At 47.4% G+C, this 11,425-nt stretch overlaps 1 protein-coding gene across 1 annotated transcript in view; it reads right to left on the bottom strand.

Annotated features, from left to right (window-relative positions):
• PIGQ (phosphatidylinositol glycan anchor biosynthesis class Q) overlaps positions 1–11,425 on the bottom strand; it is an 81,656-nt gene that overhangs the window by 35,453 nt on the left and 34,778 nt on the right. Inside the window, exons 3-5 of the mRNA XM_014958835.1 lie at positions 7,799–7,930; positions 6,498–6,618; positions 673–799 (exon numbers count right to left, since the gene is read on the bottom strand). Coding sequence (XP_014814321.1) covers positions 673–799; positions 6,498–6,618; positions 7,799–7,930 — 380 coding nt within the window. The remainder of the gene's footprint in view (positions 1–672; positions 800–6,497; positions 6,619–7,798; positions 7,931–11,425) is intronic.

Here is an 11,425-nt window from a genome sequence, read left to right as displayed (position 1 = left end):
CAGTACCGCATCTAAACTTCCCTTAAACTCAGACAGGGATGGTGAGTCAACCCCCTCCCTGGGCAGCCTGTTCCAATGCCCGACCACTCTTTCAGTGAAAAATTCCTTCCTAATGTTCAATCTAAACCTACCCTGTTGGAGCTTGAAGCCGTTCCCTCTCGTTCTGTCACTAATTACCTGTGAGAAGAGACCAGCCCCAACCTCTCTACAGTGTCCTTTCACGAAGTTGTAGAGAGTGATGAGGTCTCCCCTCAGCCTCCTCTTCCTCAAACTAAACAGTCCCAACAATGGAACTTCCTATGTTCCAACTTGAGCCTGTTGCCCCTTGTCCTATCGCTGGAAACCACTGCCTCTCACAGGGCAAAGACTCTGAAAGCCCACAAAAACCTCACGCCTTCCCCTGGATGCTCAGCACTAACAGCACCAAGGAAGTGTGCTCCCTCATGGATTGCACTTCTTGCAACGCTTCGAGACAAGTGCTTTATTTAATATGCATGACTTCCTTGTGTGGGAATCCAACTTCGGCCTGAGTTCCCACAGCAGGAAGACTCACAGACAAGTCTGTACTTGCAGTAGTGCATTTGGATTCATTATTCACCTCGAGGCAAACATTAAACACTCGGGAGGCAAGAGATGAAAAGGGAGGCTGAAAAGTTAAACAATTGCACTTACTAATCCAAAGATGGATGTGGTAAAGGAAGAAGCGGCCCAAAACCTGATCCAAAGCTCGGTTCATTTTCAGTCCAGCTGGTGCTCCCATCAGCCACTGGAGCAGGTCCTGGAGCTCTTCAGCGACGTGCTACAAACATGGAAGCACCTGAGATAAAACACTGCTACCACATTGAACAGCTCCAGTGCGCTCTACGTGCCACCCCCCACAAAGTATTCTCATCATGCCCTTCAAACCAAAGGGAAAAAAAATCCAAATTACTACTTAGACAACTAGTTAAATCAGAAATGCACCTTTAGTGACTCGTTATTGAATCCAAACGTAAAGGCAGAGAGGAAGCTGAACTACTGAAGTGGTCTCAGCACTGGGAACACAAACCCAGTGCTTGTTTGTGGCCACCTCTGGTAGACTCACACCGTGGGACCTCTCGGCGTAATGAGAGTTCTTGAAATAGATGGCAAATGCAGGTGCACAAATTGACTTTTCAGACAGTCAACTGAAAAGTCAGAACTAAGCAAATAATTAGCTATGGGGAAGGCTGTCAGGATTTTAAAACGGGGAAGATGGCAATGCACTCATGGGCAAAAAAAGTGAATTTTCACAAACAAGTAACCCCTATGTGTTTACTGCAGGGTAGAAAACACAAGTATATAAATGTATTTCATACGTAAACAAACTTTCTTGATACTCTGTGTTGTACTTGGTGAGATTAACCATGATGTATAGCACCAATCTTGCCGAGGGTGGTGGGAGCCTGGCCCAGGTTGCCCCGAGAAGCTGTGGCTGCCCCATCCCTGGAGGGGTTGAAGGGCAGGTTGGAGGGGGCTTGGAGCAGCGTGGTGTGGTGGGAGGTGTCCCTGCCCAGGGCAGGGGGTGGCACTGGGGGGGCTTTGAAGGTCCCTTCCAACCCCAACCATTTGATGATTCTATGTTACTCTGCAAGCTTTATGGAGACATACCCTGGCATCCCAGTGAAAAAGAAACCCTCTGAATCATTGAGAAAAAAAGGCTAATGGAGCTTGTCCCCAAAACACCAAGCACAATTTCTGGTGATTTAAGGTGATTTAATCCCAGGCCAATGTTATTTCCTGATTTTTTCCCTTGCCAGAGGTCCTCCTTGCAGTTGACAGGGCAGATCATCTTCCCCTCAGCAGCTTGACCAACTCACTGAGCTGAAACCAGCGCTGAAGTCCATGTACCGGGCTGTGAATCGAGGTAGCTGAGAGCAGAAACCTCCAGCAAAGGGGTGGGGAGCACACCTGGGAGAAGGGACCTCTCACGCTGTCCTGCACGACCAGAGATTGTGAGTAAAGGCCTTCTACCTCCAAAAATCCCACTTACAGTTAAATCCATGCAATGGAATTGCACTGCAAATGGTGCACGTGTAGAAGAATTGACACACGCTACCTAAAGACGAGGCACTGCAGCCTACTTTCCTCATCATCCATATGGATAATTTCCCTAAGGGAAAATTATTTCCAAGGAATGACTCCATTTTATTTCTTAACCAACAGGATCCTTGCAAAAAAAATTTTGTAAGCATTCACTTTTAATGTAAGGGCAGGATTAAGGGCTCCATCTTCAACTTAACCGAAAAGATTGCCTTTTTATTTCATTCATTTTCCCCTGTCTCACCATAAGTCAGAACTGATTTGAACCCGTGGATCTTACCTCTGTGTTCACAAGTGTTAGCTGCTTTATAAATAGACTGGTTTTAATATTTAAAGTGTTGGATTGGTAACTTAGAAAAAGCATTTGGGGATTTTAATGAAATATTTAAATGCTTGAAAGCAGTCCTTCAGCAAGGCTGGTTTTCAGCACTGAAAACTTCTGGAGGCTGCTGGTCCCAGAGGGGCTACTGAATTCTGAGAGGGGCACGTAGCCCTGGGAAGGTGCCCTCCCTGGCTGCTCTTCAGCCGGGCAAGGCATTTCAAAACCCACTCCTAAGGCATCACCTTGCAGGTTGTTTTCCAGCCAGATCAATAGCAAGCAGAAGCAGAAAAGGTGACTGGGTGAATTCTCCTGCCGCAGTCACAAATGCTGAATGTGGCCAGGATTAACAAATAAGACATTGTGAATTGGGAGTGTTTCCTAAAGGGGTGCCGGGACGTTACCAACCTGGAGACTAAAGCTAACACGGTTTAGACGAGACTGCTGCTGAAATATTTTCTTTCCTGTCATGCTCTTCTTTCCATTCTCCACATGCAGAGGGTGTGTGGGGATGTGACAGGGATGGAGAAGGACACACAGCGCACTGCACTGGGAAGAACAGCCCAAACTACCCGAGCGGAGCACATAGTGCAAGTCAAAGCAAGCAGAGCCAAAGGACCCCCACTAGACACCCCTACCAGACCCTGTGTCTGTTGCAGACGATTGGGGGTCTAAATTATACTATTTTACAAGTGAAGATCTAAGAATATTTCCCAGGAAGTGTCCTCTCTGCTTGCTTGCTTTATGGATTAGCAGGACATGACGGAATAGGAACTTACATCCAGTTATCTCTAAGCCCCAGCAATATTCTTGGAGGCACGATCTCTGATAAATATTTAACTGTTTCAAAGAGATTACAGCTTAAGAAAAAGAGACATCAGCAAGGATGAAAGAGGTGAAGGAGAAAAAAAGAAAAGAAGATAGTTTATAAGCAGTTCTTCTTTTTAAAACAGACAAGTGTAGTGCTTTGAATTGGGTATTTTTGAAAGAAGGCTGTCTTGCGGAAGGCGAAAACAAGGACAACCACTGGGAACCTGGTGGGATGGAGAGGAAGCAGGAGGGTAGGAGTTGTGAGGGCACCTACAGAGAGAAGATTATTCACATTTTCCATTCCTGGATTTGAAAGCCTGCTCCGAAAAAAATCGGTCCTTCGGTATTGCACACAGCTTCTCGCCAGTTCCTCCCTAGGTGTCTCTGAATCACATCTGCCTCATTTACTGACAAAAGCAACTCGTTATTTCCGTCAGCCCAGCGCCGCTCATCAAGCTGTGAAAGTGGGAGCTGCAGTCAATGATGTCCTGTGCATCATCAACAATTGCCAGCCAAGTGCTGATGTGAGAGCCATTCTATCAGGGGATGACGAGCGGTGGCTCAGGAACACGGCCTGATCCTCAGTGTGTGACCCTGGCAGTTGGTGAGAGCCAAAATAACCCACCTGCATCTCCTGCCTTCCAGAGAGATGTTTGCTAGGGAAAAAAAAAATAAGCATTGGAGCCAGTCCCCACACAGCCACTATTTTGTCAATATTAAAATCAATCAATCAAACCACTAAGGTTATACGTTATGTAAGGTTCGTCAATATTAAAATCAATCAATTCAATAAGGTTAAAATAAGGTTATGTATATAACCTTGGAATATATCATAATCTTATAGTAGTATAGACAATGTCCATTTACTAACAGATACAGAGCTGTAAGGTCGATGCCATCAAACACAGAACAGCAAGGAGCACTGGGGAAGGAAAAGCAGCTCATCCCGCACAGGGGAGAGGTTGTGTTCCTGGCCTTGGCAGCACAGAAGCACTCGAGAAAGCCCCAGTGCTGGGAATAATGCAAACCAGATGGACACTCAGCAGCAAAGAGGAAACCTACTGCTGAACGGCTACGGGGAGATTTTGCTGTCAGGCTGGAAAAGAAGTGGTGCTGGCTCTCACAGCACATGCTGAAGTCATTGGGATATTTCGGGATGGCTCAGATCTGCATTTTTTTAAGGCCTGCACATAATGCATATAAATCAATGCCCACCGAAGGCAGTAAAAGGACTCCAAATGATTTTATGTCCACAATCTAAAATGCTTGAAAGAAGAAAGTAAGGCTGGGAAGTAAGAGGAGTTGCAAGTGGCCTGAACTGATAAGCTCAGAGTGGCAGAGAAGAAAGACACCGACAACCAGGCTGCCCACACAAGGAGGAGCTCACACTTCCAGGAAAGCAAGTAATCAGCTCTTGGTGATAGCAGGGTGACGAAGTCCACGCGTGTAGGAGACATGGAGAAAATAACCAACACTCTGGTGCGTAAGTTGAGCAGCAGAAGAGCTAAATTACTGAAGGAGGAAGGAAGGAGCAGCTCTCACAAATAGCCTGTCCAGGGCAGGAGTGGGGACTGGATACACCTCGAGCACGGAGAGCGTCCATCTGCCAACGACACCGGGCAGATGGAACCCCTCCTGGAGCCGCCTGTGCAAACAGCAACGCTGCCAAAAGCCACCTCCTTCCAGACTTGTTAAGAAATCAAGATTTCTGAGAGCTGGACACTTACAGTAATCCCACAGGGAGAGCTCTAGAGACCTTTACCTTCTCCAGCTGAAATATCTGTAAGGGAAAAGCCTTAGAAATAAGACTTAGAAAAACATTTTTAGCACATAGCTCAAATACAAGAGCATTGTAAGGATGCATTGTAAGAATTGTGGTCCTTTCTACCCCACCACTGCTGCTGAATAGTGTCTGCAGCAATCCTTAGAGCATGGACTCCTTAAAAGTTTGACTACGAAAGATAATAAAAATAGCAGTAGTAGTGACCCACAGCTCTGCTGGACACTCCATACACACTTTCTGAAAGCACAGCATGTGCAAAAATGATCAGAGACCTCTGGCTTGTAACAGTTAAAAGGTTAGACATGGACCATGCAGATCATCATCAAGGGACACATGAGCTCTTCTCAAGAAAAACAGGATACGTATGAAAAAGAAATTGCTGCTGAAATTTTCTAATCAGAGTAAAATTCCTCACAACCAAGAAGTTAGAGAAAGAGCAAGGAGAGGACATTCTCCAGCTGTTAGAAAGAAACCAATGGAAAGATCCACCTTCCCTCCCAGAAATGAAAGTGGGCAGAGAAGGGATTAAGCTGTGCAGCTGCGTGACAGCACTCAACCTTGGCTGCACATGCTTTGCCAAGGCACAGAAGCTCCTAAAATGGAGCTAATTTCAGATCAGCAGTCTGGTCTCCACCCTCTGAAGTACATTATATGTTCCTTACTGCCGCTGAACAGATACTTTGGAGTACTGCACCTCAAACGAGCCACCAGAAAAGCAGGATAGTGTGAGTCATACTTGTTCTGCATTAATTTATGCTGATGCCAAAGGATCTTAGTGGGCAAGAGGAGATGTGCTGGAGAAAATCACAGGGCACAGCAAGTTTCCCTAGTTCACCATCTGCACAGCAGAGCTCTCAGACAGGATTTCAGGTGTTTGTGCCCTGAGTAGCTACCGTCATTAATTTATGCTGATGCCAAAGGATCTTAGTGGGCAAGAGGAGATGTGCTGGAGAAAATCACAGGGCACAGCAAGTTTCCCTAGTTCACCATCTGCACAGCAGAGCTCTGCTAAAGGATTTCAGGTGTTTGTGCCCTGAGTAGCTACCGCCTTTGGATTTCCCCATGAAATTTCTCCTCACGAGCACAGCTGCACTCCTTATCAAGTCTGCCTTTTCAGCAGTTTATCAGATTCAACCCAGGTTACAGCTTTCCCCCCCCCTTCCCCCCCCATATGCCCCATATAGCAACAACTTGAGAATGCTTCCTGTTGACTTGAGAATAAAAGCATTTTGGCTTGAGAACCACTCAACCTGCCGCTGCAGAGCTCAGTCCAAGCCCTAATTGTTACTGGAGGAGCTGGGGCAGCCCTCTGGTAAACATCTAATTACTATTCACTGCACACGCAAAGCAGAGCTGGGCTCCTCTGGAACAGCCCCAGCAGGCTTGGTTTGAAGATTTCACCCTTCTTGAGGAGACCTGATTTGCATGACTTCAGACAGGACTCTCTGAAATCCTTGTCTAAGACATCAGGAGGTGGTCAGCACCCACAGCCCGTGGAAGACAAACAGCTTTGGGCAGACTCACATCAGCCGCGGGGATGAGGGTGTCAGCAAGGTGACCAATTCGGTTCTTTCGGTACAGCCAGGACACCAGCAGCATCCCCAGAGCCACATCAATCAGCAGAGAGACAAAGATGTTGGCTTTCCTGCACAGGGGATAAAGAGAAACAGCGTTAGAGAAAAAGGAAGGACAGCGTTTGATGTTTCAATGACAATTGGCAGCTTCACTTACGTAGAATCTTTAATGTCCCAGGGACACCGGGACAATTAGAGACACAGTGCAGAGATCTTTTGACTTTCATTGGTGTGCTGCTGCTTCTGTGGCCAAACATGGAGCCACTGGGAGCCTGCCACACCACAAAACCTTCCTTAGTATGGGGACAAAGAGTGGCACTGAAGCTACAAAAAGGAATGTTATACAAAATGTGTATGATATATATATATATATATGTATATACTCAGGGGGATTTACCAATACTAAGGGCACCAGCACTTGGCATATCCACGTTGAGATTAGATGGCTCTCCGAGAGGTTTAGTTAAATGACTAATCAACGTAATAAATCGTGTTTCTGGGTACACAAACGTTCCCAGAAGGGCTGCTGAACTGCCCCCTCACTGCCCGAGTTTCTGAATGAAATTCCATGACGTGAGTTATTTGGGAAATCAGATTAAACAATCACGGTTACTTTTGGCCTTCAAATCTGCTAATCTATTTTAAGTGTTCCCCGGGAGTCTATTACTGCAGGATCAGAGAACCACACAGAACAAGACTGGCAGTGTAATGGCCACAGGGCATTCTGTATCTGTCTCACATCTCTGCCTCTCCCCGCTCCACTCCCTGTGCTGCCTCTTTGCTGCTTCTATTGCACCCACTCTGCTGCTGCTGGTGGAGTCTCTGCGGTTACTGCAAGAAAGATTCCCCCAAAGAGTGGGTGAAAGAGGAGAGCATTTAGAGCATTCTGCTCTTATGGAAAGTGCTGCTGAATACAGATGCCAGTTTTTGGTTAAGAGCAGTGTATGTGGAAGCAATGAGCTTGTGGTGACAGCAAAGCACTACACACATGGGTGCAGGACAAGCTTTCTGCGGGCAATAGCCTGGTCGCCTTTCCTAGGCTAGGGAAAAAAGCACATTATCAGGCAAAAGGCATCATTAATATAAACAAAGTGCAAAGATCTGCAGACCAGCAAGGAGCAGAGCAGGGAAGGCAACAGTGGTGCAGTGAGGACCCCGTAGCGCTGCGTGGGGACGGGATCCACAGTTTGAGCTCCCCGGAGGAGCCAGGGCCAGAGCAAAGACACGCGGGACTTTATGTGCACTCCATACCTCTGGAGCTGGGTCTGGTTTTGAGCCTTCTTGTTGCTGCTGATGACCTGGAGGTGCTGCAGGCGGTGTCCCAGCTGCTCACACGTGGAGAGTTTGCTCCATAAGAACGACAAAGGCCAAAACTTCAGCACCCTGAGGAGACACCAACAGGAACAGCCCCTTTAGCTTTTGCCATACACAGCGTAGAGACGCCACGCACAGCAGAAAGCCAAGGCTGTGCCACCAGAGACAGCACCAACATATTATCATTAAAGAATATTAGATGTTATCTACTCTCTCCAAGGTTAACAGAATCAAGGCCAGACCAAGACATCTAAAAAATAACCCAACCCTTCATTTGCCTACAAGTATCTCAAGGGCGGGCTGAGGGAGGAGGGAACCAGACTCTTTTCAGTAGTTGCCAGTGAGAGGACAAGGGGCAATGGGCACAAGTTGGAACATAAAGGGTTCCCCTTGAATATGAGGAAGAACTTTTTCAGGGTGAGGGTGACGAAGCCCTGGAACAGGAGGTTGTGGAGCCCCCTTCTTTGGAGATTTTCAAGACCCGCCTGGCTGCAGTCCTGAGTAACATGCTCTAGCTCTAGGCAATCCTGCTTTAGCAGGGGAGTTGGACTAGATGATCTCTATGGTCCCTTCCAACTCTAAAAATTCAGTGAAATTTCCATTCTGTAAAACCAAGCGTCTTTCTCTTCCAAGGAAGCCAGAAGGCAGCCCTGACTCCAGCCTGTGCTCTGGGACACATCACCAGGATTGCAAGCTGCTCTGAGGCTCCAGGAGAACAGGCTCAAGGCAGTGGTGTGTACAGCACAACCACAACACGGTGCAACTGCTTCACGACCCCCAGTGTCACTGACCACACGTCTGTCTAGTGTGAGCGTGCTGTCACAAACTGCTGTGCTCTCCCACAGTTCCTGTCCCCTTTTCCCTCTTTTTCTTTCACTTTTCTTCCTTTTTTTTTCTTTATTACTTCCAAATTCCTTTCTCAGGGTCTTACTTGCTACCTTCCCCCCGCTGCCTTGCCAGGGGTGACCAGCATTATGCAGATAACACCACATTGAGCATTTAATTAGGTTTCAAAGTTAACATCCACATTAGGCTTGCAGGGGAGGAAATATTCACACGGTTCTCTTTTTATGACTCAGAAGAAAAGTACTAAATGATGCTCAATTATTTTTGGGAGTTCCTTTTATCACCACGCAACCTATAAAGGAAGGAACAATGGTGATTTGTGGAGTCTAAAGTGACACCACTGGGTGTCCACTGGGCAAAGAGCACGCAGCAGTGGGACAGAAACACAAAGCACCACCTTAGTTGTGGGGAATAAATTCTGACGTGGACATAATTCGGACCACTTCTTTCCTGTACACAAAGGTGGTTTCACTGTTTCTCATTCAAGGCCCAGGAATCCATGCTCACTTTTAGTCACTTCCTTCACCTACTCTCTCTTGTGGTTTTGGCATCTTCCTTCAGTTTACATTCATTCCAAACGCTACAATTATTCCTGGTGTCCTGCTTCACTTTTGACACTGTCCAGCTGTTCAGATCGTTAGTGAGCGTGGCCTGGAGACGTCCCTGCAGTGTGTCTGTGCCTTCCCCAGATTTCATCTGGAGGCGTTAGTGAGCGTGGCCTGGAGACGTCCCTCCAGCGTGTCCGTGCCTTCCCCAGATTTCACCTGGAGGACAGCAGAGCACTGCCCAGGGTAACACACGGGATGGGCAGACCGGGGCTCTGGCTGCTGTTTTGACATTTTAACACCAATCACAAGGGTATGGCTTGTTCAAAATCCTCCTCGGTTCACTGTGGTTGGGGTCCTCTTTGACCCCACCATCCTCCTGAGCAACTTCAACCATCCTTCCTGCAGCTTAAAAAGCAGAGTGCTGAGACTCCCCCCTTCCCCCTCCCCATTCAAATTTTCAGATCCGTGGGGTTTGCAACGCAGGCAGTGTGCTGTGAATCATCCCTCTTACACTGAGTTACTCAGCGCTGCGTTACAGCCTCCCACCTCAGAGACAAATGCGTGCGCCGCTCTTCAGCTGACGTGGCAGGAGGGGACAGCTAAAGTGCTCCGTGCAAGGCAGGGACACGCGGTGGGCGACTAATCTCCAGCACCTGGGGGTTTGCAGATTCACCCAGGTACAAGTGCAGACGGGTTATCTCTTCCAATTATGTCCTAGCCCAGTGGTTACAAATTCTGGTGCGAGAGCAGAGAATGACACGAGAAACACAAAGGAGGGGGAAGGAGAAAAGCTGTACCTGGGCAGCCATGTATAGATGACTGAAGGTGAAAAACTCCTGGTCAAACCATCTTAGTTCAAGCATAGAGGAAGGGCTGTGGGGCCCAGTGATAAACACCCACTGGGCTGATGATCTCCCCATCCTCTCCCAGCAGTGTGTCTCTCATCAATCACTGCTGCACCGTAACTCCCCAAGGTTGGTCACCCACCAACTGGGTCTCCCATGCCAAAGAGGAACCCCCTTGCACAAGTGAGAATGATTTCCAAACCAGCATCATCCCCCGGAGCACCCCCAAACAGCTGAACCCAATGGGTAAATGCATCTCGATTGAACAGGATGAGCCCAGAAGAGACACCAGAGCCCTGAGCTTGCCTCTGCTACGACTCACTCTCTTTTTTCCCCACCTAACATCAAGAAGACAACCCTTACATGCTTTCTTTGGAAAGCAAATACATACACATACTTATTTAAATAAAAACACAAACACACTGTAAACAGCTCAATACAATATTTGAAAGATGTGATACGGAAACTCCCGTCCCTATGAGTCCTGAGGAAGAAAGTCAAAAATATTCCCTGCGTGGTCCCCTCCCCCTGTGCCCACTGACTGTGCATTGCCATCAACGCTCCCACTTGTTTACCACATGGTATATGGAATGATTTTCAGAAGTGCAGTGGAAAACCAGCCAAATTAAAATGAAAAAGACACCCCAGAACAGTGATGTCGTGTCATTTCATTATTTAAGCAGTAGGAGATCTTTGGAGTATTTCCAAATATAAGGAATTTTAGGGATGAATTAACATAGCCTGCATGAATAAACCTTGGTTTTCCAATGCAGTTTTTTCCAGAAGGGAGAGTGGGTTTTGGAGATAGCGGATGAAAAGCAATCTTTCCAAATCAGGATCACAGGGAAAGGTTAAAGCTCCATTAACCAGAAGCCCTGGCTGTGCTTTTGCTCCTTGCTGGAAGCTGCAGGAACAGTGTCTCGCTTCTGGATGAGGAATGGGAGGTCACGGTGTTTGTAAAGAGACTTTTTTTTTTAAAGGAGCACACAGTTTAATGCCTCAGTACTAAAACATTCTGATGTCTCCCACTCCGGTCCCCTCCGGAGAGAGAACTGCAGTGGCCACCCCTTAGCACAAGGTGGTGCTGAAGAAATGTCTTAATTTGCGATATTTGGGATTTGAGAGCTTGGATGGATGGATGGATGGATGGATGTCAGCCCTCACCCTCGGAGATCTATAAGGCTGCTGCCCTGCTTTCCCAGCGCAAGGACACAACTCTGGAATACCCAAAAAAAGCCCCAAGCCCCCGCTGCCTGAGGGGACATCACCGATCCCTTTCTTTAGCTTTTCAAAGCTGACTGTCCCTTCACATCACAAAAACCTGG

The sequence above is a fragment of the Calidris pugnax genome, unplaced genomic scaffold (genome assembly GCF_001431845.1).
Source record: "Calidris pugnax isolate Ruff unplaced genomic scaffold, ASM143184v1 scaffold244, whole genome shotgun sequence".
NCBI lineage: Eukaryota > Metazoa > Chordata > Aves > Charadriiformes > Scolopacidae > Calidris > Calidris pugnax.
Note: the sequence above shows the minus strand (reverse complement) of the source record. Positions and strands in the feature narration are given on the sequence as shown.